Source organism: Loxodonta africana, chromosome 26, assembly GCF_030014295.1.
Source record: "Loxodonta africana isolate mLoxAfr1 chromosome 26, mLoxAfr1.hap2, whole genome shotgun sequence".
Lineage (NCBI taxonomy): Eukaryota > Metazoa > Chordata > Mammalia > Proboscidea > Elephantidae > Loxodonta > Loxodonta africana.
This window is the reverse complement of record NC_087367.1, coordinates 16,684,938-16,712,683: the sequence shown is the minus strand read 5'-3', so window position 1 is coordinate 16,712,683 and position 27,746 is coordinate 16,684,938. Positions and strand designations below refer to the sequence as shown.

At 38.6% G+C, this 27,746-nt stretch overlaps 1 protein-coding gene across 1 annotated transcript in view; it reads right to left on the bottom strand.

Annotated features, from left to right (window-relative positions):
* Positions 1-27,746, bottom strand: part of SRBD1 (S1 RNA binding domain 1) — a 235,540-nt gene that overhangs the window by 85,416 nt on the left and 122,378 nt on the right. The window contains exon 15 of the mRNA XM_010595907.3: positions 9,986-10,077. Coding sequence (XP_010594209.1) covers positions 9,986-10,077 — 92 coding nt within the window. The remainder of the gene's footprint in view (positions 1-9,985; positions 10,078-27,746) is intronic.

The following is a 27,746-nucleotide window of genomic DNA, read 5'->3' as shown; positions in this document are numbered from 1 at the left end:
AAGAAAGAGGAAGGGTCAATGTCCAAAATTTGGGAAACATTTACATTTTGGGACAAAGGGGAGAAGGAAGAAATAGTGACAAGAGGCAGAGAATGAATGGCAAGGAGAACATGTAGCTAGAGAAGTCAAAACGACTTCTAACACAGAGTTACCATGTGTCCTCAGATATTCACTCCTAGGTATGGACTTAAAAGAAATGAAAACATGTCCACACGAAAACCTGTACATGAATGTTCACAGTAGCATTATTCATAATGGCCAAAGAGTAAAAAACAAGTCAAATCTCCATCAACTCATGGAACGGAGAGACAGAATGTGGTATATCTATGCAATGGAATATTACTCAGCCATGAAAAGGAATAAAGTCTTGATACACGCTATATAGTGTGGATTCATCTCAAAACCATCATGCTAAGTGAAAGAAGCCAGTCCCAAAAGATTACACATCATATGATTCCATTTATATGAAATGTCTCGAATACGCAAATACATATAGGGTTGCTATGAGTGTGAATCGGCTCGATGGCAGCAGGTCCCGAATAGGAAAATACATAGAGACAGAAAGTAGATTAGGGGTTGTCATGGGTTGGGGAGAGGGGGAGTGAGGAATGATTGCTAAAGGGTACCAGGTTTCTTTTTGGGGTGATGAAAATGTACCAAAATTGGGCAACGATGACAGCTGCATGACCCTGTGACTATACTACAAAACACTGACTAGTATACTTTAAAGCAGGAAATTTTAGGGTATGTAAATTATATCTCAATAAAACTGCTACATATTTTTAAAAAATAGTATGTCCAACTGTATGCCAAATACAATTTTACCCACAAAGAAGTTAATATTTTGCTGTATCACTGCTATTATTCATCGTTTTCCAGGTAATTCTAGTCAACGGTATGTGACAAGAAAACAAAGATGGTACAAATATTGGAAAGACAAAAACAGATGATGATTTTCTACCTTGAAAACCCAAGAGAGTCAAATGGAAATATATCAGTACTGGTTTCAAGACACCCTGACAAAAAGTGATGCTCTCCCACATATTATCAACAACCAATAAGAAAATATCATAGAAAAAAAAATCCATTCATAATATAAAGTACATATAGAAACAACCTATTTGTAAAAAAAAAAAAAAAAAGGTGCAGAGCCTGGATATAAATTTAAAAGAATTTTGCTCTATATCCAGCAGACTTTTAAAAATATTAATTTAGTGGTTCTAGGTATATTTGGAAAAAAGATATGCATGCATGCATGCAATTTAAAAAAAAAAGATGAAAGCAAGTCACTGTAAGCCACAGTAACTGAGACAGTCTTTCACTGTGGCAGGCTAGACAGATCAATGAAAAGAGGACAAAAAGTATACATGAGTTTTTGTCCTCTTTTAATTTTTAATAAATGATAATTTATTAAAGGTCAATATAACTCAATGTGTAAAGGAAGAGATTTAATAAATGAAATTCAGACAGAAAGCTAAGCACTGGAGAACAAAAATGTCAGACACACCAAAGAGGGGAGGTGAGGGAGAGGGAGGAAGCTAAGGTCGAATGGGAAATAACATCGTCCTAAAAGATAAGCAAGCAGAGCTACCTCACACAGTGCATGACCTGCACAGCCACATGCAGGACGTTAGACAGCAACATTTCTCCTCCTTCCTAACGTGTCTGATATCCAAAGGATAAGAGGGGTCCATGGGTTTTGGCTTCTCATTGCAAGAAACATCTAGAATCCTAAAAAAAAAACTTCTAGAGCAAATAAATTTGTTGCCTATACGACTGTACTAAAACGAATGTGGAAATTATCCAACAATATCATTAATATCACACGCAGGCAAAATTTTGCTGAAGATCATTCAAAAGTGGATGTAGCAGTATATTGACAGGGAACTGCCAGAAATTCAGGCTGGATTCAGAAGAGGACGTGGAACAAGGGATATCATTGCTGATGTCAGACGGATTCTGGCTGAAAGCAGAGAATACCAGAAAGATGTTTACCTGTGTTTTATTGACTATCCTAAGGCATTTGACTGTGTGGATTATAACAAATTATGCATAACACTGCGAAGAATGGGAATTCCAGAACACTTAATTGTGCTCATGAGAAACCTGTACATAGATCAAGAGGCAGTTGTTCGGACAGAACAAGGGGATACTGATTGGTTTAAAGTCAGGAAAGGTGTGTGTCAGGGCTGTATTCTTTCACCATACAATCTGTATGCTCAGCATATAATTCAAGAAGCTGGTCTATATGAAAAAGAACGAGGTATCAGGATTGGAGGAAGACTCATTAACAACCTGCGTTATGCAGATGACACAGCCTTGCTTGCTGAAAATCAAGTGGACTTGAAGCACTTACTGATGAAGATCAAAGACCACAGCCTTAAGTATGGATTACACCTTAATATAAAGAAAACAAAAATCCTCACAACTGGACCAATAAGCAACATCATGATAAATGGAGAAAAGATTGAAGTTGTCAAGGATTTCATTTTACTTGGATCCACAATTCACAGCCATGGAAGCAGCAGTCAAGAAATCAAAAGACGCATTGCATTGGGCAAATCTGCTGCAAAGGACCTCTTCTAAGTGTTGAAGAGCAAAGATGTCACCTTGAAGACTAAGGTGTGCCTGACCCAAGCCATGGTATTTTCAATCTCATCATACGCATGTGAAAGCTGGACAACGAATAAGGAAGACAAAAGAAGAACTGATGCCTTCAAATTGTGGTGTTGGTGAAGAATATTGAATATACCATGCACTGCCAAAAGAACAAACAAATCTGTCTTAAAAGAACTACAACCAGAATGCTCCTCAGAAGCAAGGATGTTTAGACTGTGTCTTACATAGTTTGGATATGTTGTCAGGAGGGATCAGTCCCTGCAAAACAACATTATGCTTGGCAGAGTACAGGGTCAGCGGAAAAGAGGAAGACCCTCAATGAAGTGGATTGACAGTGGCTGCAGCAATGAGCTCAAGCATAACAAGGAATGTAAGGATGGCTCAGGACCAGGCAGTGTTTCGTTTTGTTGTGCACAGGGTCACTATGAGTCGGAACCGACTCAACGGCACCTAACAACAACAACAACAAGGTCTCTACAGGGGAGCCCTGGTGGCGCAGTGATTAAGTGCTTGGCTCTTAACCAAAAGGTCGGTGGTTCAAACCTACCGGCTACACTGCAGAAGAGATGTGGCAGTCCGCTTCTGTAAAGACTTACAGCCTAGTAAACAATGTGAGGCAGTTCTACTCTGTCCTGTAGGGTCACTATGAGTCGGAATCAACTCAAAGGCAATGGCTTTGGTCTGGTCAGGTTTAAGGTCTCTGTAACAGTATGTAAATCCCTACATAATCCTCCTCTTTTCAGTAGGTACTCCTACTCTCATCTGTAACCCGTGTCCTCCAATGTAGAGACCTCTATTTAACCCACTCCAGAAAGCAAAACTCCAGTGTTCTCTGCAAAGGTGGAAGGACAATTACTGAGCTGTGTGGAAAGGGAGGTCTAACTGTTGTAAATAGGTGAAATTCACATAATAGTAACCACTGTAAAGTTCACAATTCAGTGTTATTTAGTAAATTCACAATGCTGTGCACTTACCACCTCTATGAAATTCCAAAATATTTTCATCACCTCAAAAGAAAACTCCATATCCATTAAGCAGTCATTTCCCATTCCTCCCTCTCCAGTCCCTGGCATCTACCAATCTGTTTTCTGTCTACATCAAAAAAAAAAAACAAAACAAAAACCAAACCTAACCCGTTGCCGTCGAATCGACTCTGACTCATAGTGATCCTACAGGACAGAGTAGAACTGCCTCATAGGGTTTCCAAGGAGCGCCTGGTGGGTCTGAACTGCCAACCTACTGATTAGTAGCCGTAGCTTTTAACCACTGCGCCATCAGGGTTTCCTCTGTCTATATGGATTTGCTTATTTTGGACATTTCATATAAATGAAATCATAAAATATGTTTTTTTTTTTTTTTTTTTTAATGACTGGCTCCTTTCACTTAGCATAATGACTTTAATGTTCATTCACATTGTAGGATGTATTAGCACTTCATTCCTTTTTATGGCTGAATAATATTCCATTATATGGAATTATTATCATTCATTCATCCTTTGATAGTCATTTGGGTTGTATTCACCTTTTGGCTATTGTAAAGGGTGCTCCTATAAACATCCATGCATAAATCTTTGTTTGACTGTTTTCAATTCTTTTGAGAATATACCTAGGAGTTGAATGGGTGGGTCACGTGGTAATACGAGGTTTAACTTGGTCTAAATGCTTTTTGGCTCCATGTGTCTATCAGTTTGTTGTACTGTGGAGGCTTCTGTGTTGCTGTGATGCTGGAAGCTATGCCACGGGTATTCAGATACCAGCAGGGTCACCCATGGAGGAGAGGTTTCAGTTGAGCTTCCAGACTAAGACAGACTAGGAAGAAGGACCCGGCAGTCTACTTCTGAAAAGCATTAGCCAGTGAAAACCTTATGAATAGCAGCGGAACATTGTCTGATATAGTGCTGGAAGATGAGCCCCCCAGGTTGGAAGGCACGCAAAAGATGACTGGGGAAGAGCTGCCTCCTCAAAGTAGAGTCGACCTTAATGATGTGGATGGAGTAAAGCTTTTGGGACCTTCATTTGCTGATGTGGCACGACTAAAAATGAGAAGAAACAGCTGCAAACATCCATTAATAATTGGAACCTGGAATGTACGAAGTATGAATCTAGGAAAATTGGAAATCATCAAAAATGAAATGGAACGAATAAACATCAAAATCCTAGGCATTAGTGAGCTGAAATGGACTGGTATTGGCCATTTTCAATCGGACAATCATATAGTCCACCATGCTGGGAATGACAACTCAAAGAGGAACGGCATTGCATTCATCGTCAAAAAGAACGTTTCAAGATCGATCCTGAAGTACAGTGCTGTCAGTGATAGGATAATATCCATACGGCTACAAGGAAGACCAGTGAATATGACTATTATTCAAATTTACGCACCAACCACTGGGGCCAAAGATGAAGAAACAGAAGATTTTTATCAGCTGCTGCAGTCTGAAATTGATCGAACATGCAATCAGGATGCATTGATAATTTCTGGTGATTGGAATGCTAAAGCTAGAAACAAAGAAGAAGGATCAGTAGTTGGAAAATATGGCCTTGGTGATAGAAATAATGCTGGAGATCGAATGATAGAATTTTGCAAGACCAACGAGTTCTTCATTGCAAATACCTTCTTCCACCAACATAAACGGCGACTATACACATGGACCTTGCCAGATGGAACACACAGAAATCAAATTGACTACTGTCTGTGGAAAGAGACGATGGAAAAGCTCAACATCATCAGTCAGAACAAGGCCAGGAGCCGATTGTGGAACAGACCACCAATTGCTCATATGCAAGTTCAAGCTGAAATTGAAGAAAATCAGAGCAAGTCCATGAGAGCCAAAATATGACCTTGAGTATATCCCACCTGAATTTAGAGACCATCTGAAGAATACATTTGATCCACTGAACACTGGTGACGGAAGACCGGAGGAGTTGTGGAATGACATCAAGGGCATCATCCATGAAGAAAGCAAGAGGTCACTGAAAAGACAGGAAAGAAAGAAAGACCAAGATGGATGTCAGAGGAGACTCTGAAACTCGCTCTCGAACGTCGAGCAGCTAAAGCAAAAGGAAGAATTGATGAATTAAAGGAACTGAACGCAAGATATCAAAGGGCCTCTCGAGAAGACAAAGTAAAGTATTATAATGACATACAAAGAGCTGGAGATGGAAAACCAAAAAGGAAGAACACGCTTGGTGTTTCTCAAGCTGGAAGAACTGAAGAAAAAATTCAAGCCTCGAGTTGCAACAGTGAAGGATTCCATGGGGAAAATATTAAATGACACAGGAAGCATCAAGAGAAGATGGAAGGAATACACAGAGTCATTATACCAAAAAGAATTAGTTGATGTTCAACCATTTCAAGAGGTAGCATATGATCAGGAACTGATGGTACTGAAGGAAGAAGTCCAAGCTACTCTGAAGGCATTGGTGAAAAACAGGGGTCCAGGAATTGATGGAATAGCACCTGAGATGTTTCAACAGATGGATGCAGTGCTGGAGTTGCTCACTCGTCTATGCCAAGAAATATGGAAGACAGCTTCCTGGCCAACTGACTGGAAGAGATCCATATTTATGCCTATTCCCGAGAAAGGTTATCCAACCGAATGTGGAAATTATAGAACAATATCGTTAATATCATGCACAAGCAAAATTTTGCTGAAGATCATTCAAAAACGGCTGCAGCAGTATATCGACAGGGAACTGCCAGAAACTCAGGCTGGTTTCAGAAGAGGGCATGGAGCTGGGGATATCATTGCTGATTTCAGGTGGACTGTGGCTGAAAGCAGAGAATACCAGAAGGATGTTTACCTGTGTTTTATTGACTATGCAAAGCCATTTGACTGTGTGGATCATAACAAATTATGGATTACGTTCCGAAGAATGGGAATTCCAGAACACTTAATTGTGCTCATGAGGAACCTTTACATAGATCAAGAGGCAGTTGTTCGGACAGAACGAGGGGACACTGATTTTTTAAAGTCAGGAAAGGTGTGTGTCAGGGTTGTACTCTCTCACCATACCAATTCAATCTGTATGCTGAGCAAATAATCCGAGAACCTGGACTATATGAAGAAGAATGGGGCATTAGGATTGGAGGAAGACTTACTAACAACCTGCGTTATGCAGATGACACAGCCTTGCTTGCTGAAAGTGAAGAGGACTTGAAGCACTCATGAAGATCAAAGATCACAGCCTTCACTATGGACTGCGCCTCAACATAAAGAAAACAAAAATCCTCACAACTGGACCAAGGAGCAACATCATGATAAACGGAGAAAAGACTGAAGTTGTCAAGGATTTCATTTTACTTGGACCCACAATCAACAGCCGTGGAAGCAGCCGTCAAGAAATCAAAAGACACGTTGCATTGGGCAAATCTGCTGCAAGGGACCTCTTCAAAGTGTTGAAAAGCCAAGATGTCACCCTGAAGACTAAGGTGCGCCTGACCCAAGCCATGGTATTTTCAATCGCATCATATGCATGTGAAAGCTGGACGATGAACAAGGAAGACCGAAGAAGAGTTGATGCCTTTGAATTGTGGTGCGGGTGAAGAATATTGAATATACCATGCACTGCCAGAAGAACGAACAAATCTGTCTTGGAGGAAGTGCGGCCAGAATGCTCCTCATAAGCAAGGATGGCGAGACTGTGTCTTGCATACTTTGGACATGTTGTCAGGAGGGATCAGTCCCTGGAGAAGGACATCATCCTTGGCAAAGTACAGGGTCAGTGGAAAAAAGGAAGACCCTCAACGAGGTGGATTGACACAGTAGCTGTAAGAATGGGCTGGGGCATAACAATGATGGTAAGGATGGCGCAGGACCGGGCAGTGTTTTGTTCTGTTGTGCATAGGTCGCTATGAGTCGGAACCGACTTGACGGCACCTAACAACAACAATAATGGGGGGCGGGGAGGGCGGTGGGGAAGGGCGTTCCACGATCTACAACAAGTTAGTTCCATTTTCTACAATGCTGGCTTAGGATTTAACGTTCTCGGTCGGTTAGTTCACCTGGTACTCGTCCATCTGTTTCTCAGCTTCAAAGCTGTTACCACTGTGGTCGCCTCTCCCACTCTGTCCTGCGGGCTGACACCTTCTTTATATCACATTAAACTAGCTGCTGTTGGTCTGATTCCAACACATGGCAGCCGCATATGCCTCAGAGTAGGATTGTGCTCTATAGTGTTCCAATGACTGCTTTTCAGAAGTAGATTGCCAGACCTTTCTTCCAAGGTGCCTCTGGGTAGATTCCAACTTCTAACCCTTTACTTAGCCAGCTAAGAGCGTTAACCATTTGCACCACCCAGGGACTCCTTACGTCGTATCACTATCATTTTAATTTCATCTCAGAAAGAAGTATAGGAGATAATGGGTACACTCAATCTTCCATTTTTAATGAGAAATTCCAAATAAACAGTTTTATATCATCCAGCTACCATTATATCCATCCAGTTTAAATGGCTGTCATGTAAAATATATTGTGGGAGGTATAAACATATATAAGGATGACCTCCGTTTTTAGTAAGCTGACAAACTGGCTAGGAAGGTGTAGCAATATGGGGATAATTTTCTTACATATGTTTAACAGTTGTATGAATGTCAAGGTTCTGTTATATTTTGGAGGGCTGCAAGGTAAAACTCACACCCGTAGGTAGGACAGGTCTCAAATGAAATATAAAGTCATCTGTGGCATCAATCACTAGGTAAGAGAAAGGCTGCCGAACAGGAAACAGGAAATGAAAAGAAGTGGACCCTAGAGACCACGAATGGAGACACTGAGTTCTTCCAATATTTGTCACCAGAATCAGTCTTGGGAGGCTCAAAGTGTCTAGGTAGATGTTCTGAGTTCACATGGATCAAACACGGCCACTGGCACGTGGCAGCAAGCTGAGACACGGAAGGGATACGTGCGGTGAATTGCAAACTGACGATAAAGCCGGACTTTGAAATCAGAGTAATGGAAGTCATATGATGATCCCCGTTTTTATTATCTTCTATTTTCACAGTCTTGTTGGAATGTTGTAAGCTTGTCTGACCTATAATACTGTGACAGTTATTACAGGTGAGACAAGATTACAACACTTGGGCCAGTGGTAAAGCAGAAACAGCAGGCCCCAAGCGGTGGGAGGGGTGAGGTACTGTTACCTCCTAGACAACACGGTCCAGCTATTTTTCCTACACACCACTGGAAGATTCCGTTTCAGTGCCAACCTGGGAGGTTCTGGATTTATCTTTTTTTTTTTTTTTAAAGAAAAGTATCCTTTTATTATAGAAGTTAGGTACAAAAATATTATATCCATACTTATTGGCTCTGTGGCCTCTTGAAGCCTCGGTTTCTTCATTTGTAAGGTGGGAGAAATACTGAATACCTCATAGGGCAGTTGTGAGATGAAATAACAGAGTCCAGGTAATGTGTGACATGTTAGATGCTTAAAAAACACTGGTCTTAGTAGCTACCACTATACCTGCTCCTCCTACAACTGTTATCATAATTGCTGTTACGAGACAAGGGCCAGAAAAGCGCACAGTAAGGAAGCGGAGGTCACGATCAGCTGCTGTGAGGGCAAAGCTCCACGGGTGGAATGCCCAACTGAAGGGAAGTCATAAATGAGTCCATTTAGATGGAGGAAATAAGTTTTCAGTATATATTTCAAGAAAAGCTAATGAAATCTGATGACGACAGTTAAGGAAAATAAGTAAAAGGTCCATTAGTAACAAAATAGTTCAAATATCCACCTATTCTACAGAAAAATGCTCCCGCCACATCTAATAATTTTCTTATGACACCAATTACTTTCACTAGATGTATCAAAGTACTGTCATTTTTTTGCACACAAGATTTTAAGTATTCCACACATCACGGAAACCAAAGCGGTAAGATCCAACTAAAACAGTCTGTAAAACAGCATTACACCATCAAATGCCCATCCACTAACAAGACAAGAGAAAGGGACAGTCTGTCAAATATTTAGCAATAAATGGAAAGCCTGTATATGTATAATCATTTTCACTACAAATATTTTGTTAATAAAATACACTACTTTGTTACCAACTATAATAAACAGTATTTTGTAATAATAAGGGATCTTAGAGTACTTTATTATTCTTATTATTCAGTTCTCTGGCATATAATTTTACTAAGGTCTTCACTGGATTAATTTTTTCCCACACTCTTTAAAAACAGTTTTGTACTCTTTCTCTTCTGTAATTCCAATTATTATTCCAATTGACCACTTTCCTTCTATATGCTAATTCTTCTTCATGTGACATGTCTTTCAAATTTCCTTGGATTTTTAAAATATTTAAGATCGCTGAACATGTAAGTCCGAAATATCGAAATGACATACTTCTGTGATGGCCCACGGTTTCTTACCTGCACTCCGCAAATTGGGATCCAGTCCCGGCATCTCTTTGTCAGCTTCAGGGCTAACACTGTAGATGGAAGCTCCCGCTTCACTGACGATACTGAGAAGAAAGAAAAAGGGGTATCATTTTCCAAGCCTTCTACCGGGTCAAAGAAAAGAAATGAATGCAACTAGGTATCTTAAAAAAAAAAGGCAGAGCCAAGTGCTCAACGATATTTATAGCATTTAATTTTTGTTAATATGCAATGGTTAAGCAATGTTTGTGGCACATCGGAAATATGCTGGCTCAAATCCACGATAAACTCGTTCAGTCATCCTCTCTGTCTGTCACTGGTAACGAAATAGTTGGCAGGTGAACACAATGGATACCCTCCTATGAAGCCAACCTCAAAGTCATCAGAACACACTTAGCTTCTTCCATGTTTATAAGTCCATTCCTGACTAAACATTTATGACCCCCATCTGAGTTATCACTCTAAGGGATCTGGGAAAGCACACAGACATATGCGTAGATACATGTACATATGGAAATACACAAAAACCACTGCCCTAAACACTGCCATTATCATTGCCTGGTTGTAACTGACAATCACAACTTGAAAAGCAAAGGGATCGGACAGGATGTCATCTCACTTCATTCCAGGATGGTCTGAAATCATCCTTTTAGTGAACTTGGAGCCTTTCATTTAATCATTTATTCAATCGAAGCATTATGCAAATCCTCCTTATTCTCTCTTCTTTGGCTCCAAATTCTTTACAAACCACACTGGGAACCCTCTCTTACGGCTGCCATTTGTATGGTGATTGACATCTGTACGGTTGACCAAACATTTGAAAATTACAATTCCTTAAGATACGCCAAGAAACACCATCTACCCTAAGCAGATACCTATGGCTCTCTACTGTGTGACCATCTAGGTGTCAAGACTCAAACACAGAAACACTGAAGTACTGAATTTTTAATCCACTCTTAGAAACCTCTCCCCTTCTCTTATCCTCAATATTTACTTCAAGTATAGGAAACAAGTTAAGTGGATAACTTTTAACTTACTGCTCCACTGTGACAATCAAACACCCAGAACTAAGATGTGGAAAAGAAGTTAGTTTGCTATCCTCTGCCTGTGGAGAACTCTTGATTGAGTTTCGACCACAACTATAACCCACCAAGGCTTGAGAAGATTATTCTGGGGAACGTGAAGAGTTATACTTTTTGCAACCAAGGTCTAATATCCTAAATTTCGTAACAGGAAAAGTGAACACTTTGCAACTGAAAATCAAGGCTGCTTTCATGAGAGCACACATTACAGTTGGGATGCTATGTTTCAACAATGTGTCACCTGTGCAAAGAACCAAAAAAAAAATGAAGACTGCTTGTCCTGTTCCTCATCAACACCATCCATCACCACGGTAAAAGGAGAGAGAACGTTCACTGAGTGCACACGACACACACAGTACAGAGTCAAGCACTTGGCGAATATCATCTCATTTAATCCTGTTATGGGGTAGGTTTTACTTTACATGCAAGTAACACACCCAAGGTCATACTGCTGCTAAGCAGCTAAGCTGGATTTGAACCCCAGCCTGCTGGACTCCAAAGTCTGGGCTCTTCACCTGCATAAGCAGAAATAATTCCTGAACAACTGTACAATCTCTCTCTTTAAAATGAGAACTTGTACTTTTGTGCCAAACAACAAATGCAATATCTTCTTAAGAAAGAACTACTTTTGGAAAACAACAAATCCCTAAGAACTTATTTCTCTCTTTCACTGCCTTCACCTTCAGATCAATGGGTAGAGTGAGCTTTGTTTTCTTGTATATCTAAGACAGAATCTAAAGCATCGGTAGGCCAAACATGTTCTGTAATAAAATTGAAAGGTAATTATGCTTTAATAACCAAGAAGAAAATGTACTGTCAAATAAAGTTAGCAGTGAAGAAAACTCTTAGTGTGGCACATTAATACAATGCTAAACTTAGCATTAAAAAAAAAAAAAAAAAAATACTAGAAGTGATTTTTCATTCCATTACAGCAGTGCTTCCTAACCCGGGGTCCTTGGCCATCTGGACAGGGGAAGGCAGGGCTATAAACCCTTTAAAACGTATGTGAAAATGCTGGTGCTTAGACATCTTTTTCTAGAACAGGAGTTATAACTTTCATTGATTAAAGAAATTCATGACCCCCAAAAAGGTTAAGAAATCCCAGCACAGCATAAGAATATTCAGTCACCAGAACTGAAAAATTAAGCTTCAACAAAATGCAAGTCAACGCTCAATCTAACAGTCTGTTCTAAAAAACCAAGGTTCCCATGAAGTGCAGGCTGGACCTAATATTAAGAGAAAAGGTTTTTTTTTTAAATCTCACCACAAATTTGTTTATTATCATTTCCAAAAAGCCTCCAAAGTTACAACTACTTAAGCAAAGGGAATTTAAATGGTAAATAAGAATTCTAATTAACTGTGGCCTTCAGCAGTTGGGTACCTAAGAATTTGCTGTGTGATTCACTGTCTCTTGGAGGTTATAATTCTCAATAGACTGAGGGAAACTGTTGCAAAGGAAAACACTCAGATAATAAATATTCCTCCGAATACCATACTGCCACTTCTTTTAAACAGAGGAATACAAAACAGATGTGACACACTGCACCCAAAGATTTTAGATTAACATTAATATTAAATCAATACAAAATGTAGTAAATTTCATAGGCTTTAGTTATTGGATAGCATGAGTCCCATAAACAGTTCAGTACTAAGCACAGATTAGAAAGCTTGAATAATCTAAATGAACAGAAAAACCTCAACACTGATTACTTCAATATAAAACATATAAGGACGTAGGAGGCATATGTGGCAAGAATTAAATGAAAGAAATTAAACTGGGGTGGTGGTGATTTTTTCCAGGAGAAGCTGCTAAGAACAAAAGCTGTCATGTGCCTCCCTCCTCCTTTTCATTTCCATTCTGTGTTCATGTACAGACATTCTGCAGAAAGCACTCTAGATTTCATAAGCCACTTCCAGTTTATTGCGAGATTATTCCAATTATCTCTAACATATTTTGAGGAAAACAAAAATAAACTTTGTACGAAATTCAGATATCAAATGAATTAATAAATATTATATTGCACAGCGCAAATTTCTCTCAGGTGTAAACAAATTAGGTTCAAAATCTTAGCAATTTGATTATTTTGTGTATTTTGCCATAATGCAGGCAAGATCCTAAGCAGGACTTATTATTCAGGGGGAATTCAACTGACACAGCTACAACTCAACTAAGGTTTCAAGATTATTAGAGTACTCTGAGCCCTTTCCAATTGCTGCAGTTCAGACGAGCACCTAAACTGATACAGACGGTATCTCAAGGCTCAAACATACGGAACTATATTTCAGAAGCTGCCATTTGACCTGCATGATACCAGATCTATACGCCACTGTATTCCTTCTCTACAATCAAATTGGCAGTTTGAAAATCATATCTACTTTATTACTACATCAGAAACTTTTTAAGTCTTTTTATCTAAAAATCCCCCACACTCAGAACCTAAAAAGTACGCCAAATGCCCATAATATAGTTGCATTCACTTTCAAAAATACTTAAAAATGTTTTACAAGAATGCTGTAAGTTAAAAATGCTCAATTTTATCTCAAATAAAACTTAATGATGCTACTTACATAAATTTCATCACTTATTAAGATGATTTTTCTTTTTAAAAGATAGATGTTGAAATATAGTTTACAAGTCTCTTCTAGCACAAAAGGTTGCATGCTGATGAACCTTTTAAAACCTGGTTTGCAAGCAGTTTTTCGTGCAGGGACTAGTCATTCTGACAGTAAGCGAACTGCAATGTCTTTTACCAAACTGGGCGCGGTGGGGGGGGGGGGGGGCAGAAAACTCTTCTGACAGAAAATTAGCTTGTTTGCTTTTTTTTTATTAAGTTATTGGGCTACTAGTTTTCAGGTTCATTTATAAGACTGCATGAAGCCTCTGTATGAGTCTCCTTCCCCCCCCATTTCCCCAAAATGAAAATAACTACTGTTTTTCTGATTTCAAAATAAAATACATGCTTCTTTACATGTTCACATTTGAACATAATTCAAAATTCTCTCCTGAAGTGAAAATGCAGTTATCTAGTAAGATATAAACAAAATCGGCCAGGATATATTTTCTAAATTAATTAATAATATAGACTGTTTTTAATTTTTTACGAAAGTATACTTGAATTCCTTAAGCCCTCTCAATACTAGCACTTTCCCTCCTTTGTTCTGTCCACCAAAAAATGTTACTATGCTAAACATTCAACTCATTTTCACTAAAGTTTTAAAAATAATTTTTCTAAAAACTGTTCTTCCAATTTTTCACTGAAAAACATACATATGGATAAAGGTTAAATGAGTTGGTTTAAGTTTCTCAATAAGTAACACAAAGAGCTGGAAATGTTCAGCAAGACGGATCTTAATTCTTTGCTCTGTATACGAGACAACCTGTTCAGAACTATGAAAAGATAGCTGTCTGTATTTAGGGGTAGGAGGTAAGGCCAAAAATCAAATCCCCATAAATACAACGGGCTCTAGGGACTTAGTGTTTAAAGGATCCAGTTTATTTCTAAGAAAATGTCAGTAATTTTAAACTGCTTTATTTGGTGATGAATTACCATTTCAGGGAGTCTCAAATGAGCAATATCTAATCACTTTAAAAGCTACAGTAATCTGGTGATGAAGAGGAGGCAGGGTGGTAAACAAAATCATGTAATGTAAAAGGATATTTAAATTGTAGAACTCCTGAATGGTAATTTGAAAATGTAGATCAAACGCTTAAAAAATGAAAATTTTCACTAAAGCAACTATTAAATATTTAAGAAATTACATGAAAGAAGTTTTAAAATACACAAAAAATCAAACAACTCTTCATCACAGAAGAGTTGTGACTAAAATATACAAAAAAAAAACTAAACTAAAAACAAAGTGTCTCTCATTAAATGGGAATCTATGTTGTCATGAGAAATTATTGTAGAATAGTATGATTTGATGTAACAGTCATGAGATATGATTAGGTGAAAAAGATGGTGATAAAACTACGTGTGATATGAAATCAACTTGGATATTTCTGAAATGCATGTATTCACAAATGGAAGAAAAGGCCAGAAGGTTTGTGTAATATATTAATAGTACTTAATACGGGTTATTCCTTTAACTGCACTTTTCTTTCTTCAAAATTTTCTGCAATAACCATGTAATATCTATTTGTAATCAGAAAAAGTTTAAAAGTTAAGCCCTTGGCCAGGAAATATGGTATTGGATAATGACCAACATTTTATTCCTTTTTTTTTATTTTTATTTTACTAAACCTTCTGTTAAAGTTATTTTTAACTTAACTTGTTAAACATATCATTTGTTAGCAACAACCTCCAAACATGGCCTCTAGAAGATCTCGAATGATGACATTTTATGGTTGACAATTGTAACAGAAAAGAAAGGTGATTAAATGGAAAAGTCAAGAATCCTCAATTTGTGCACACATTCAGATAAGAAGCAAGGGCATGACAAAAATTTACACTAAAGTACATGTTCTATATCCTTAAGTTTTACTTGTTAATCCCTGGCCTCCAGAATCCATCTCCCAGGTTACCCTTACCTGCAATATAAAAGATGTGAAGTGACACAGTAGTATTCTAGGAAAGCATTATGTGTGGAGAAAAAAAAAAAAAACATTAAGGGCAATATATAAAAAAATATGGCAAAGCAAAAAAAGAGAGTGAAAATACACAACTTCATTATTTCATCGGTGCCAAAGGAGTTTACCTTTAGGTACGTAACACTAGCACCATCTGGTGGAAGACTGGTTAGAAGCCATCTTCAACTGAAAAAACAAAAAACACCAAAACCCATGTGCATCTGAGTAGAACTGTGCTCCACAGGGTTTTCAGTGGCTGATTTTTTGGAAGTAGACGGCCAAGCCATTTTTCTGAGGTGCCTCTGGGGGGACTAGAACCTCCAACGTTTCGGTTAGCAGCCAAGTGTATTAACCATTTGCACCCTCCATGGCTCCAATCTTCCAATTAATGGTGGTGGTGGGGCGGTGGGGGGAAAAACCCTGAATTCTGAGCTACCTTTCAGAAGATGAGCATTTTCCAAAGAAACCAATCCCAGCAATGGTACAGTTATGACACAGAAGACCATGACAAGCCCGGGAGAACTTAAAAAGTCTATCAACCAGGGGACTTTGGTGGACATCCTATCGCATCTTATTTCACAGAGCAATATTTCAAGAGAACAGGGCCCCACACCATGTCTGATGAAAGGAACACTTTGTAGCCACAAAAGAAACTGAGAACGAGCAGGCTTGAAATTAGGAACCACCAAGCTGAAGTTTACTTTGGGGCCTGGGGCTCCCAAAGCGTCAGCTACCAAGATGGTCCTATCTTCTCGGCCCTACGCACAAGTATCCAACCTGAGAATTTGACTCTGCTATTTAGAGTCACAGGCGTGTGCTCACAATGACAATGCGCTACTACAACATGCCACAGTGTGTCAAAGCACTCCATTTAAGTCACTTTTGCTGTTCTCAGTGGGTCATTCAATGATAGGGATGGCAAACTAAATGGTATCTTCAAGTGCCATCACAGGAAAAGGAAAGCAACAAATTGAAGGACAGTGAAGACGGACAGCTTGTCTCCTATGTGTAGATCAAGTCCCTCCACCAGGTGGAAGAAGTTTCCAACAAAGAATGACACCAGCAGAAAGTGCCAGCAATTCTCCACCACCCTCCACAGTACACATCTCTTTTATTTTCTCTCCCCTCTCCCATCACGTTCTTTTGCTTGCTTTTTAAAAAATCTCTCCTTCATTTCTTTTTTCCCAATATGTACCTGTGACCAACATGAAGTTGTTATAAGCACTGCAAGATATTACTAAGGGAACTCAAGACAAAGCAACTACAGGCCCAACCACAAGGCCTGGTGCATAAGAGACATTAGTTTAGGCAAAGGGCAAGTGTTCCACTGACTCCGGGACAGAAAAAACTGGCCAAAAAGAAAGGAAAACTAAGTGTGGAAAAAACTGTTATTTGCAATAGTACTGTAAACACTCCATGTTTGCTGCAACGAGCTACAGAAACTAAGAGGGCAGGGAATAAACACTGACCTAACTTTACAATGAAAATGTTCTTTGGTCAACATCTTGAGATGTGTTAATTTAGAAAGCATGATATTATCAACCCACTGGCCATCCTTCACCCCACACCTAAATGTGTATTTCTCCTGATTCTTGCAGTTAACTCCAAAGTTGTGTCCATTTTTATGTACTCAATTTGTATTTATCTATATAATAACAAACTATATGTATGCATTCACTCTTGTTGAATTGCAATTCTACTCAGATATAAATATGAGAGTTTAACAAAGAGTTGTTAGCAATAAAGTTTTCTTACAAAGGTGCTCTTCATTTACTTTTTTCTCTACCCATATTTTCTTAGCTTCAATACATCTATAGGAATTTGTTCACTAATAAATGAGCAATTCAGATTACTGTGGCATAGATTTTTAAAAATGAAACATATTGTATAATATCTTACTCCTTTATCATCCAATCCATAACTGAAGTTGGAATTCCAAATTACCAATTTAGAGGATATAATGCTGTAATATTTTGCTATTTCAAAACAAGTGCCCAATAATATAATACTAATTATCAAAGCTCCAAGCAAGAATTAGGAGCAAAAAAAAAAAAAAAAACAGGAAGGGACAGGAAATGAGAAATAAAAGAAAATAATTAAAAAGGAAACAGAAGCAGAGCTATATACTCTGACAACAACTAATATGCCAACCACTTTTACCTACAGTGGAATCAAGTTTTAGACATAACAATGGTTTGTGCTACAATTCCCAATATTCTTCTAAAGAGCTCTGTTGATAGTCTCGATGAACTCAAGTAATAAATGACACACATTTATTGATTTTTATAACCTGTTACCCACTCCCTTTTTCTTCCGGCTCTAATGTTTGCTTTATCCCTTCCCCATACAACTTCTACTTTTCTCAGCAAAAGTCATCAATCTGTTCTCCAGTATGGCCCCACCCCCAGTCAAGGGGGACCCTATCTACAAACGCCATCTAACACACTCACGGACCAGCAGCGTTTTGGATTGGATGGATGGCCAATCCCTATTCCGGAGCAGATTCCACCTTTGGAGCTTCTTCTGGCCACCCAACAATGCAGAGAAAATCCTGAAAGCATATCCCATGCGTAAGACCACTACGCTAGAAAACCCTTTGCTAATCCTGGTTTTTAAAGTGCCACTGAGCAGACGGAGGGAGAAAATGAGCTGCTGAGTTCATCTGGCTGCTCCATTTTCTTCTTTATCTATAGTCAGATCTTTACTTTTTTTTTTTTTTTTTTTTGGATCACTGAACATTTCTGGCTTTGCTATATTACACTGTGTAAATATTTAGGAGAAGTAATTCCTTTCAAAGATCTAAACTTCCACTGTCGTTATGGCAAATGAACCTGTTTATGCTATGTTCATTAAGTAACAGCAAGCCTAAAAGAACACAGGAATTTACTAACATATATGGTACACAAACATCACAATCACAAAGCTTCTCGTGGGGATGTATCAGGAACATGAAAGGACAGTTTATTTTTACTCTCATTGCCCTGTAATTTTCTTTAACTCTACTAGAACAATCCTTAATTCAAACCTTCCTACAGTTACAGGAAGAGGGTAGAGTTAATGAATAGAAACTGCACCAAAAGTCCCTATGTCCCATACTCTCCTTACATCCGTTGATTCTAGGGCAATGGCTCTCAAACTTGAGCTGAGGGTTTGTTAAAACAGATTGGTGGGCCACGCCCAGAGTTTCCACTTCTCTGTGACCCAGAATTTGCTTTTTTTTTTAATTTTTATTGTGCTTTAAGTGAAAGTTTACAAATCAAGTCAGTCTCTCACACAAAAACTTATATACACCTTGCTACATACTTCCAATTACTCTCCCCCTAATGAGACAGTCCGCTCCCTCCCTCCACTCTCTCTTTTCGTGTCCTTTTCGCCAGTTTCTAACTCCCTCCATCCTCTCATCTCCCCTCCAGGGAGGAGATGCCAACATAGTCTCAAGCGTCCCCCTGATCCAAGAAGCTCACTACTCACCAGCATCCCTCTCCAACCCATTGTCCAGTCCAATCCATGTCTGAAGAGCTGGCTTTGGGAAAGGTTCCTGTCCTGGGCCAACAGAAGGTCTGGGGGCCATGACCACCGGGGTCCTTCTAGTCTCAGTCAGACCATTAAGTCTGGTCTTTTTACAAGAATTTGGGGTCTGCATCCCACTGTTCTTCTGCTCCCTCAGGGGTTCTCTGTCGTGTTCCCTGTCAGGGCAGACATTGGTTGTACAACCATTGCCACAATCAAATTTTAGAACATTTCCATCTAAAAAAAATCCTTCCTGCCTATTTGTAATAACTCCTTCTTCCCATCCCCAGCCCCAGCCTTCCACTAATCTACTTTGTATCTCTATGTAGTCACATCTACTGGCATTTTATACAAACAGAACTGTTGCCAGGTGGAAACCCCAGGTTCTGCTCAGCATGACTCTTCTCAACCAATAAATGAGAGATCGAGGTAGGAGACTGGAAAGGCGCCTTTATTTCGTTGCGCAAGAAAAGGAACAGTCGGGGCTCCTAGCCCCAAGATTGCTAGCAAGAGTGAGAGGGAAGGTTACTTTTATGGGGTTTACAAGCCAGAAGCTGATTAAGTTACATCGACAACACTTTTAATGATACTACGCAGGTAAAATGGGGTTTACATATAACTTCATGCATCACACATTCAGAAAATGGCGGTTAAACTCCACCCAGAGAGGGAAGTTACTAGGTATGAGGTACTTAATGAGCTAAAAGGTTATCCAGAATGTCAACATGGCACCTAAACCAGTTTCTGCCAATTTCCTCTAGTTCTGGACAGCAGTTAAGGAAAGGAGAACCAGGATATTAACGTAAAGCTACAGGGCATGTCAAGCAAGAGAACCAGGATGTTAATGTAAAGCTACATGGTGTGCCAAGTAAGCTGCTTGAGGCAGTGGAATTTTCCACAGCCTAGGGACCTCTGTCTTAGAACCACACAGTATGTGGTCTTTTCCGTCTGGCTTCTTCAGGTAATATAATGTTCTTGAGATTCATCCATGTTGTAGCAACAGTACTTCCTTTAAACCGTTGAATAGTATTCCACTGTTATGTATATACCACGTTTTGTTTATCTGTTCACCAGCTGATGGACTTTTGGGTTGGGTCCAGGTTTCCAGTACTATAGACAATGCTCTTATAAACACTAGTGTACAAGTCTTTTTGTGGGCATACATTTTCATCTCTCTTTGGTAGATTCCCAGGAGTGGAAATGCTGGGTTGTATGACAAGCTTATATTTAATTTTTTACAGAAACTGCCTGGTTCTTTTTCAGTGGCTATACCATTTTACATTCTCACAACAAGGAATGAAGATTCTAGATTGTTCACACCCTCCACAATACTTGTTATTGCCTGTCTTGTTGATTATAGCTATTCTACTAGGTGTGAAGTGGCATCTACTTGTAGTTTAATTTACATTTCTTCAATAACTAATGTTGCTGAATGTCTATTCAATGTATTGGCCTTTCCTATATCTTCTTTGGTCAAACATCTATTCAGATCTTTTGCTCATTATTTGGCTTGTCTGTCTCCTTGTTATTGAGTTACAAATGTTGTTTATATATTCTAAATACAGGTCCTTTATCTGATAAATAATTTGAAAATACTTTCTCCTAATTTTTGGCTTGTCTTTTCATTCTCTTAATGATGTTTTTTAGTGATTTTGATGAAATCTAGGACTACACTTTGAGAAAAACTATTCTAAAGTCTTAAAAACTCAAAACAAATACTAAAATGCAGAAAATGTGAAGCCTTGGTGGTTTCCCATCTGTATAAGCATCATGTAAATATCATTGGTAGTATTTGTTCTTCTGTTTTACTTTCTTAAACATAGTTATCCTTTCTAGGAGGAAGAGAAGACAGAACTTGCAACTCGCTTTAATAAATTACGGGAAGAATAAATTCAGCTATAGACCTGTGTTTTGGCACTAAAGAACACTGATCTCTCAGCCAGTGTTTTCAGAATCACTGGTAAGTTCTATCCTGTGGCTGTCAAGTTGATTCCGACTCACAGTGACCCTGTAAGACAGAGTAGAACTTCCCCTTAGGGTTTCCAGGGACGGCAGGTGGATTTGAACTGCCAACCTTTTGGTTAGCAGCTGAGAATCTGAATTGACTTGATGGCAAGGGGTTTGGTAAGTCTTTTGGCACCATGCTTAAAAATGTAAGAAATATGTCCACCCATAAGTTAACAAGAAAGAGAAATGGTACACCATAGTAGAGATTACAGAGAAGGAGCATATTACCTGAAGAAAACATTTGATTTATCTTGACATTTCTGTCTAACTTTATAATAGCCTTCTTCACCTCAGGGCCTTTTAAAATAATTCATTTATCAGAACAGCCTTTTCTTTCTTGAAGCTTTATTGTATCTTAAACTAGGAAGAGGCAAAAAATGGCAGCTAAATTTCAAATCTTGTCTAGTAACAGAACTTGCAACTGTATGAAATATACTGTGAGAAAATATAGGATATGTATGATTCAAGCAGAAACAATTTTAAGAGTGTTTATTTCCAAGGTGGAAACCAAAATTCTTGGTTAATTATCAACACCCAAAAAGCAAATAAGATGAAGAGGTTTGTAAGAACACTATATAACTATGAGCTGAGACACATATTGTATGATTCTATAGAAAGACTGTAACAACAGGAAGTATAAGTTAAAAGATGAAGAAAATCTGTTTATATTTGCAGCAAGAGTCCTTCTTTATATAATTCAAGTCAACCTAGGATCCTAAGCAAGAGGCTTTGTTTACTGAAGAGCTACCAGGCTCCCATTGTAGAATGCTTTGAAATATTTATGTTCAGTTCATGAATCCTGTTGCTAAAAGTCATTAGTCCTCACCGCCTTCCAATTAATGGATTTTATATTTCTAATAGTCTTCATAAACTATACTACAAGCAACAAGCCTGCTGGCTAATAATCGTTCTCTCTTTTCTACTTAAAGCCACTTGAGAAGAAACAGTCCAAAGGGATGACATAGGATATAGTAGTTTCATGCATGATTCACAGTCTCTCAACAGTGTTTGGCGTCCACTAAAGTAATTTTTGTGGCACCTTCTCATTCAAAACTTTTTATGTTTTTTGCAATTCAAAATGACTAGAGTCACTGGAACCTTCTCTACCAAGTTAGGCTACTCCCATCCCTGTGATGTTACTGGACTTGAGATCCACAATAAAGACCAGCATGTGAGAAATGGAAGAAACAGTTCACTCAACAGAACACAGCCAATTACAATTTACCCATAAGACTGAAAGATAAGACTAAACGAAAAATAAGAACAGTGATAATAATGATCGATCTTTTTAAGCTTTCCTTTTACACTGGAGGAAACCCAGGTGGCGTAGTGGTTAGAAGCTACGGCTGCTAACCAAAAGTTTGGCAGTTTGAATCCACCAGGCGCTCTTTGGGAACTCTATGGGGCAGTTCTACTCTGTCCTATAGGGTCGCAGTGAGTCGGAATTGACTCGACGGCAACGGGTTTTACACTGGAGTTCGACTCCCTTCCTCAACCAGGAACAAACTCACAGGTTAGTGCTTTTCTTCCCCTTTATTTGGCTGCTAACCAGGAGGTTGGTGGTTCAAATCCACCCAGCAACACAGCTGAATAAAGTGCTGGTGACCTACTTCTGAAAAGATTACAGCCAAGAAAACCCCACAGAGCTCAGCTCTGCTCCGTAACACACGGGGTCACCATGAGTCAGAATTGGCTTGACGGCAAAGTTTTCTTGGTGGTGGTGGTGTTGTTTTGTCCTTTATTTACCAAACAATCTTCCCATCTGGAGCACCAAAATGACGAGGACAAAAAGGGAAGAAGAGGCCGCAAGCACCTCAAATAGGATGTCTCACTCCTGGCTAGTTAAGATTTGGCCCTCATCAAGGGGATCCAGTGTATGCAGCTGTATGGCAACGTGATCACAACAGAAGCCCGCTCTCGAAAATCTGCAATTTCCTAGAGAGTTTTTAAATGAAAACAAGGAGTAAGAGGACGACTCCTCTAACTCCTCTCACCATTTATCCAGGTAAAAAATCCAGAAAATTATCATTCAAACATTTGCTTTTACAAATAGCAAATTAGTATCATACCAAACAGATGCCAAATAACGAAGGGGAATAAGAACACACACACACACCCAGAATCTTCTAGACAAAATCCCTGTACTCGCTAAAAATTAACAGGACTGTACCACTTCAGCAATTCATCTACCTATGAACAAATGCCCTCAACCTATTCCCCAGAAAGGGAAGAAAAATCAGTTATATCTGTCTTCATCTTGTCTAAAAAGCTTGACATTTTCCAGTAAGTAAAGGTTCCAAATGGCAGATGTCAGGATGCCTTAGCCTCACATGTGGTGCTAGAAGGCAGAAACAGCAGCAGCAGCATGTGGCCATGTCACAGCCACACAGACGCGGCCTAGAGAGCACATTCTGAAAAGAGCAAACCTCAGACTCGGTTAAATCAATCTAGTGCCAGATGCCACTATCAGAACAAAGCTGGGGGGTCAAGGAGTGGCTGCCCCAAGAAACACTCAACTCAAGGCTCTCCCAAAGACAAAGCATCTCCATGTAATGGCACCTGGCCATGTCCTGTCTCTACGGTAATCTGGTCAAACTAGCTCCTCCTACGCCAGGAAGAAAAAAGCTACAGAATTCTCTGCTTAGTCTGCAAGTAAGTGTTATTTTCTCAAGGTCATTTTCAATTATCCTAAAGTAAATAATATGAATCTCCTGCATTTGTATAATATTATAGCTTTCTGAGGCTTTTAAGATGTACTAACTCAAACTAACTCATGTTATTGTTAGGTGCTGTTGAGTCGGTTCCAACTCATAGTGACCCTACAGGACAGAGTAGAACTGCCCCATAAGGTTTCCAAGGAGTGGATGGTGGATTTGAACTGCTGACCTTTTGGTTAGCAGCCGAGCTCTTAACCACTACGCCACCAGGGCTCCAACTCATTTCAGTGTTTAGTAAATCAGGGATTATAAGTACTCTCCTCATTTCACCTATGGACTGAGAGAGCCAAAGAATTAAATGCTCGACCGGTATCATTTGAAACCAAGTAGTATGAAACCAAGATTAAAACAAAACCAAAAATCCAGGTCTCTAGACTCTTAGGCCAGACATCTTTCTATCTAGATGCCCACACTCTGCCCGCCCTGCTCCTCCCAATCATTTTTTTCACAGGTTTTCTCTCTAATAGGTGCCCTGGTGGCACAGTGGTTAAGCAATTAGGCTGCTAACCAAAAGGTCAGCAGTTCAAATCCACCAGCTCCTCCTTGAAAACACTACGGCATCATTCTCTGTCCTACAGGGTCGCTATGAGTCGCCCCTCAACTCGACGGCAATGGGTTTGGTTTTCTAATAAGAAAGCTTTGGAGTTTTTTTAAAAATTGTTTGTGAAGGTTACTCAATAAGCATTTTTGTTCCCAGAGGTTAACATAATTGGCATGATGTTCTAGCTTGTTTCTCCTCAGTCCTGTGCCTAAGAATCAGTAATGATTTCTGCAAGGATACTCAGTGGAGGAGATGCTGGAGAAGCACGCCAATAAATAAGCTGTTTCTTTAGGGAGAAGCATTCACTATCAAGCCATCTGTTTAGATACATCAGAAATTAAACAAACTAGGATTCAGTCAGATGAGCAGTACCTGCGTGGTTAATGATACAATGCATCCATGGAACAAAAGGCAAATTCCTCATCATTTAGGTTTTTAGACTCTATTGGAATATACAAAGGGATCACTGGGCCAAAGGGTGATATTTCAAAACCACCTAATTTCCTCTCAGACCTTAAAAAAAAAAAGTCATATTTTACTTAGATTCAAGTTAGGAGTATTTTAAAATAAAATACTGTCAACTTGGAAGCATCTAGAGCAAGCAAGGTCTTTCACCTCTCTCACAAAGGTCTTGTGTAATTGGTTGTCCTCCTCTACAACACATCTGTTCCCCACAGCTACGCTACCACTGACGTGTAAAATTATTTGTGATACACTTGTGTCTATTTTCACATTAAAACAACTCAATGGAGCTTATGTCATCTTGTCCTCTAATCAATCAGCAAATTCAACTCTTCAGCTTTGTACAGCTGCCCAAGTAGTTTCTCCTCATCTTTGTATTTTAGGACAGAAATAAACCCCAATCAATTTGGATCCACACTTGCATATTCTACAGTGTGAAATCGACTGCGTTACAGCAGAAACCTGAAAAGTAAAATTTTCTAAATTAATTTCTTGTTCACCATTTACTCTGCATGTTTCCATCTCTGTAAAACAAGTTGTTTTGATCTGATTATTTTCCATGTCTGCTGTCTTTCTTTCCTACACACTGCGCTGACCTAATTGATTCCAGACTTCTCAGAAACCCATGTTTTTCTGTTTTACACACTGAAATAAAGGATTTGTTTTTTTTCATTAGCATGGATAAAATCAATTTGTGCTCATGTTTAGAATATAGTAGAGATGAGTGTTGGTAAAAAATAAAGTGTAATGTTGCAGCCAAGGAATGTTTATTGTTCAAAGTCATGCCAATGGTAAGCAGCCATGTGAAATGGGCAAGCTTTGCACTGGCATTGCATTTGGTACATATTTCAATTGAAATACAAGTAGGACTAGGACAAGCCAGACACAAATACCTCATAATTTCCAACAGTCGTTACAAAGTGAAATACTAACAGTTTTTTCACTCCACAAAAAAAAAAAAAACAAGTGGACAAATTAGGGCACTTAAACATTAATTGGCTAATGATACCCATTGCAATCTCCTTAATGAAGCCAAAGCACAAAGGACTACGCTCATTCTAATAAAATCACAGAACTATCTCTGAAGCTTAAAAATAAGTCCATATTCAGTAAATTCAGTGCTCCAAAATCTTGTATCTCTTTCGGTATCCCAGTCAATTTTCAATCTTAATTGTTGGGCCTTATTTTTGGCAAATATATTTTATCTCCACACTTTTCAAGGCTAAGATAAAATCACAAGTAGTGGGGAGACGAAGCCTAAAACCAACAAATAAGTAAATATAACCACTTGGTCTAATCTTACCTAAAAGTAATGCTTACCCCCCTTCATCCCTTCTTAAAGTTTCCTGCCCAAAATACTTAAAACCTGGCCAGTAGATATTTATATAATTTTAAAGGCTCAATATGTTAAAAAAAAAATTCTAAGGTTATTTGGATATTTAGTTACATTGTAACTTAAAGGTATGCATTTTTAAATGTTAAAAACAAATACAAAAATAACACAAATTAGAAGAAAGCTAAAGCTATGTTCTTGACATTCCCAAAGGTAAGAGAGGAAAATAAAGTTACAGCTGTCACTTAATACATACTTAACACCATGTGTAAAGAAAATCTGAGATAAACCCGATCCTGAAGAATTTAAACTACAAACTTCCTCATTCTCCCGTGTTGGCAATCACTCCCAACAGGAACTGTGCACAATGGCTGAAAGAACCTTTGAAATGATTTTAATTCCCATAAGTTTGTTTTAAGTCTCCATTCCAGAGCAAATGTTAAATAACTTGATGTTGTTGTGGAAGTATATTTTATATCAAAGGGTTCCAATGAATTTTTCCTGTTAATTTCAAGTTTACTGTAACTCAAATGTAGGACAACTGCAAATACAAGTAAAATTGCAAATCTCTTATTCCAACATCATTGCCATTTCCAAGTTGAAAACAAAAACAAAAACATGTTAGAGTACAAACCCAGATGTGTGATACAATACGTTTAACTTTGACTTTTTTATTCTTATTACTTTTTTATTGTTAGATGCTAATGGAATAGTGGTGTTTCTTCTCTAAGACCACTTTTTGCCAGTGAATTGCTAACTGTAATAAGCAAATTATTTTAATAAAAATAAATGTAGAAATGATTTAGTGGTGGTGTGACAATGTGGAGAATAACGAGAACGGGTGCGTACTTTGAAGACTGAAACCACTGTCACTGAACTGTGTGTGTGGAAATCGTTGAATTGGTGTATGTGTTGTCGGGTATATTTTCACCACAACTAAATAAAAGGAAAAAAATGACTTCAATCATAACTTTTCATGAAGGAAATTAATCATTTGTAGTAACAGGCATTCTTACACAACGATATGAAAGATGTTAACCTTCTTTTCATGTATAAAGGGAAGGAAAGAGAGTGGGAGGCGAAGGGAGGTAAAGAAAAGCAGACAGACAAATATTTGTAAAACCGTGTGTGTCTGTGCATGTGTATGCGAGTTTGTGCACACACATACATGACCGGCACCTCCACTAAAAAGTTTTTTCACTAAAATTATTAGGCTACAAACTAATAATGGCCTGTAAAAGTAGCTTAGTAGAACTAAGCAGTCTACTTCTCAAACCATCTACCCACCCTAATCTCAGGGGAATATAAAAACTAGTAACAAAATGAATACTTTTCCTCAACTGGAATAAATCATTACCATCATGGGTATGTTTGAGAGTATCAATTTCTAATCTTATCAAGTGGTTAAAAAACAAAATCTGACATATTAGAAATACACAAGCGCAGAATGAAGACACTGAAAAGTTACTTTTTTCTTTCCTTTCAACCAATTTCCCAGGTTTGATTCCCAGGCAACACACTGAAAGCCTAGCCACC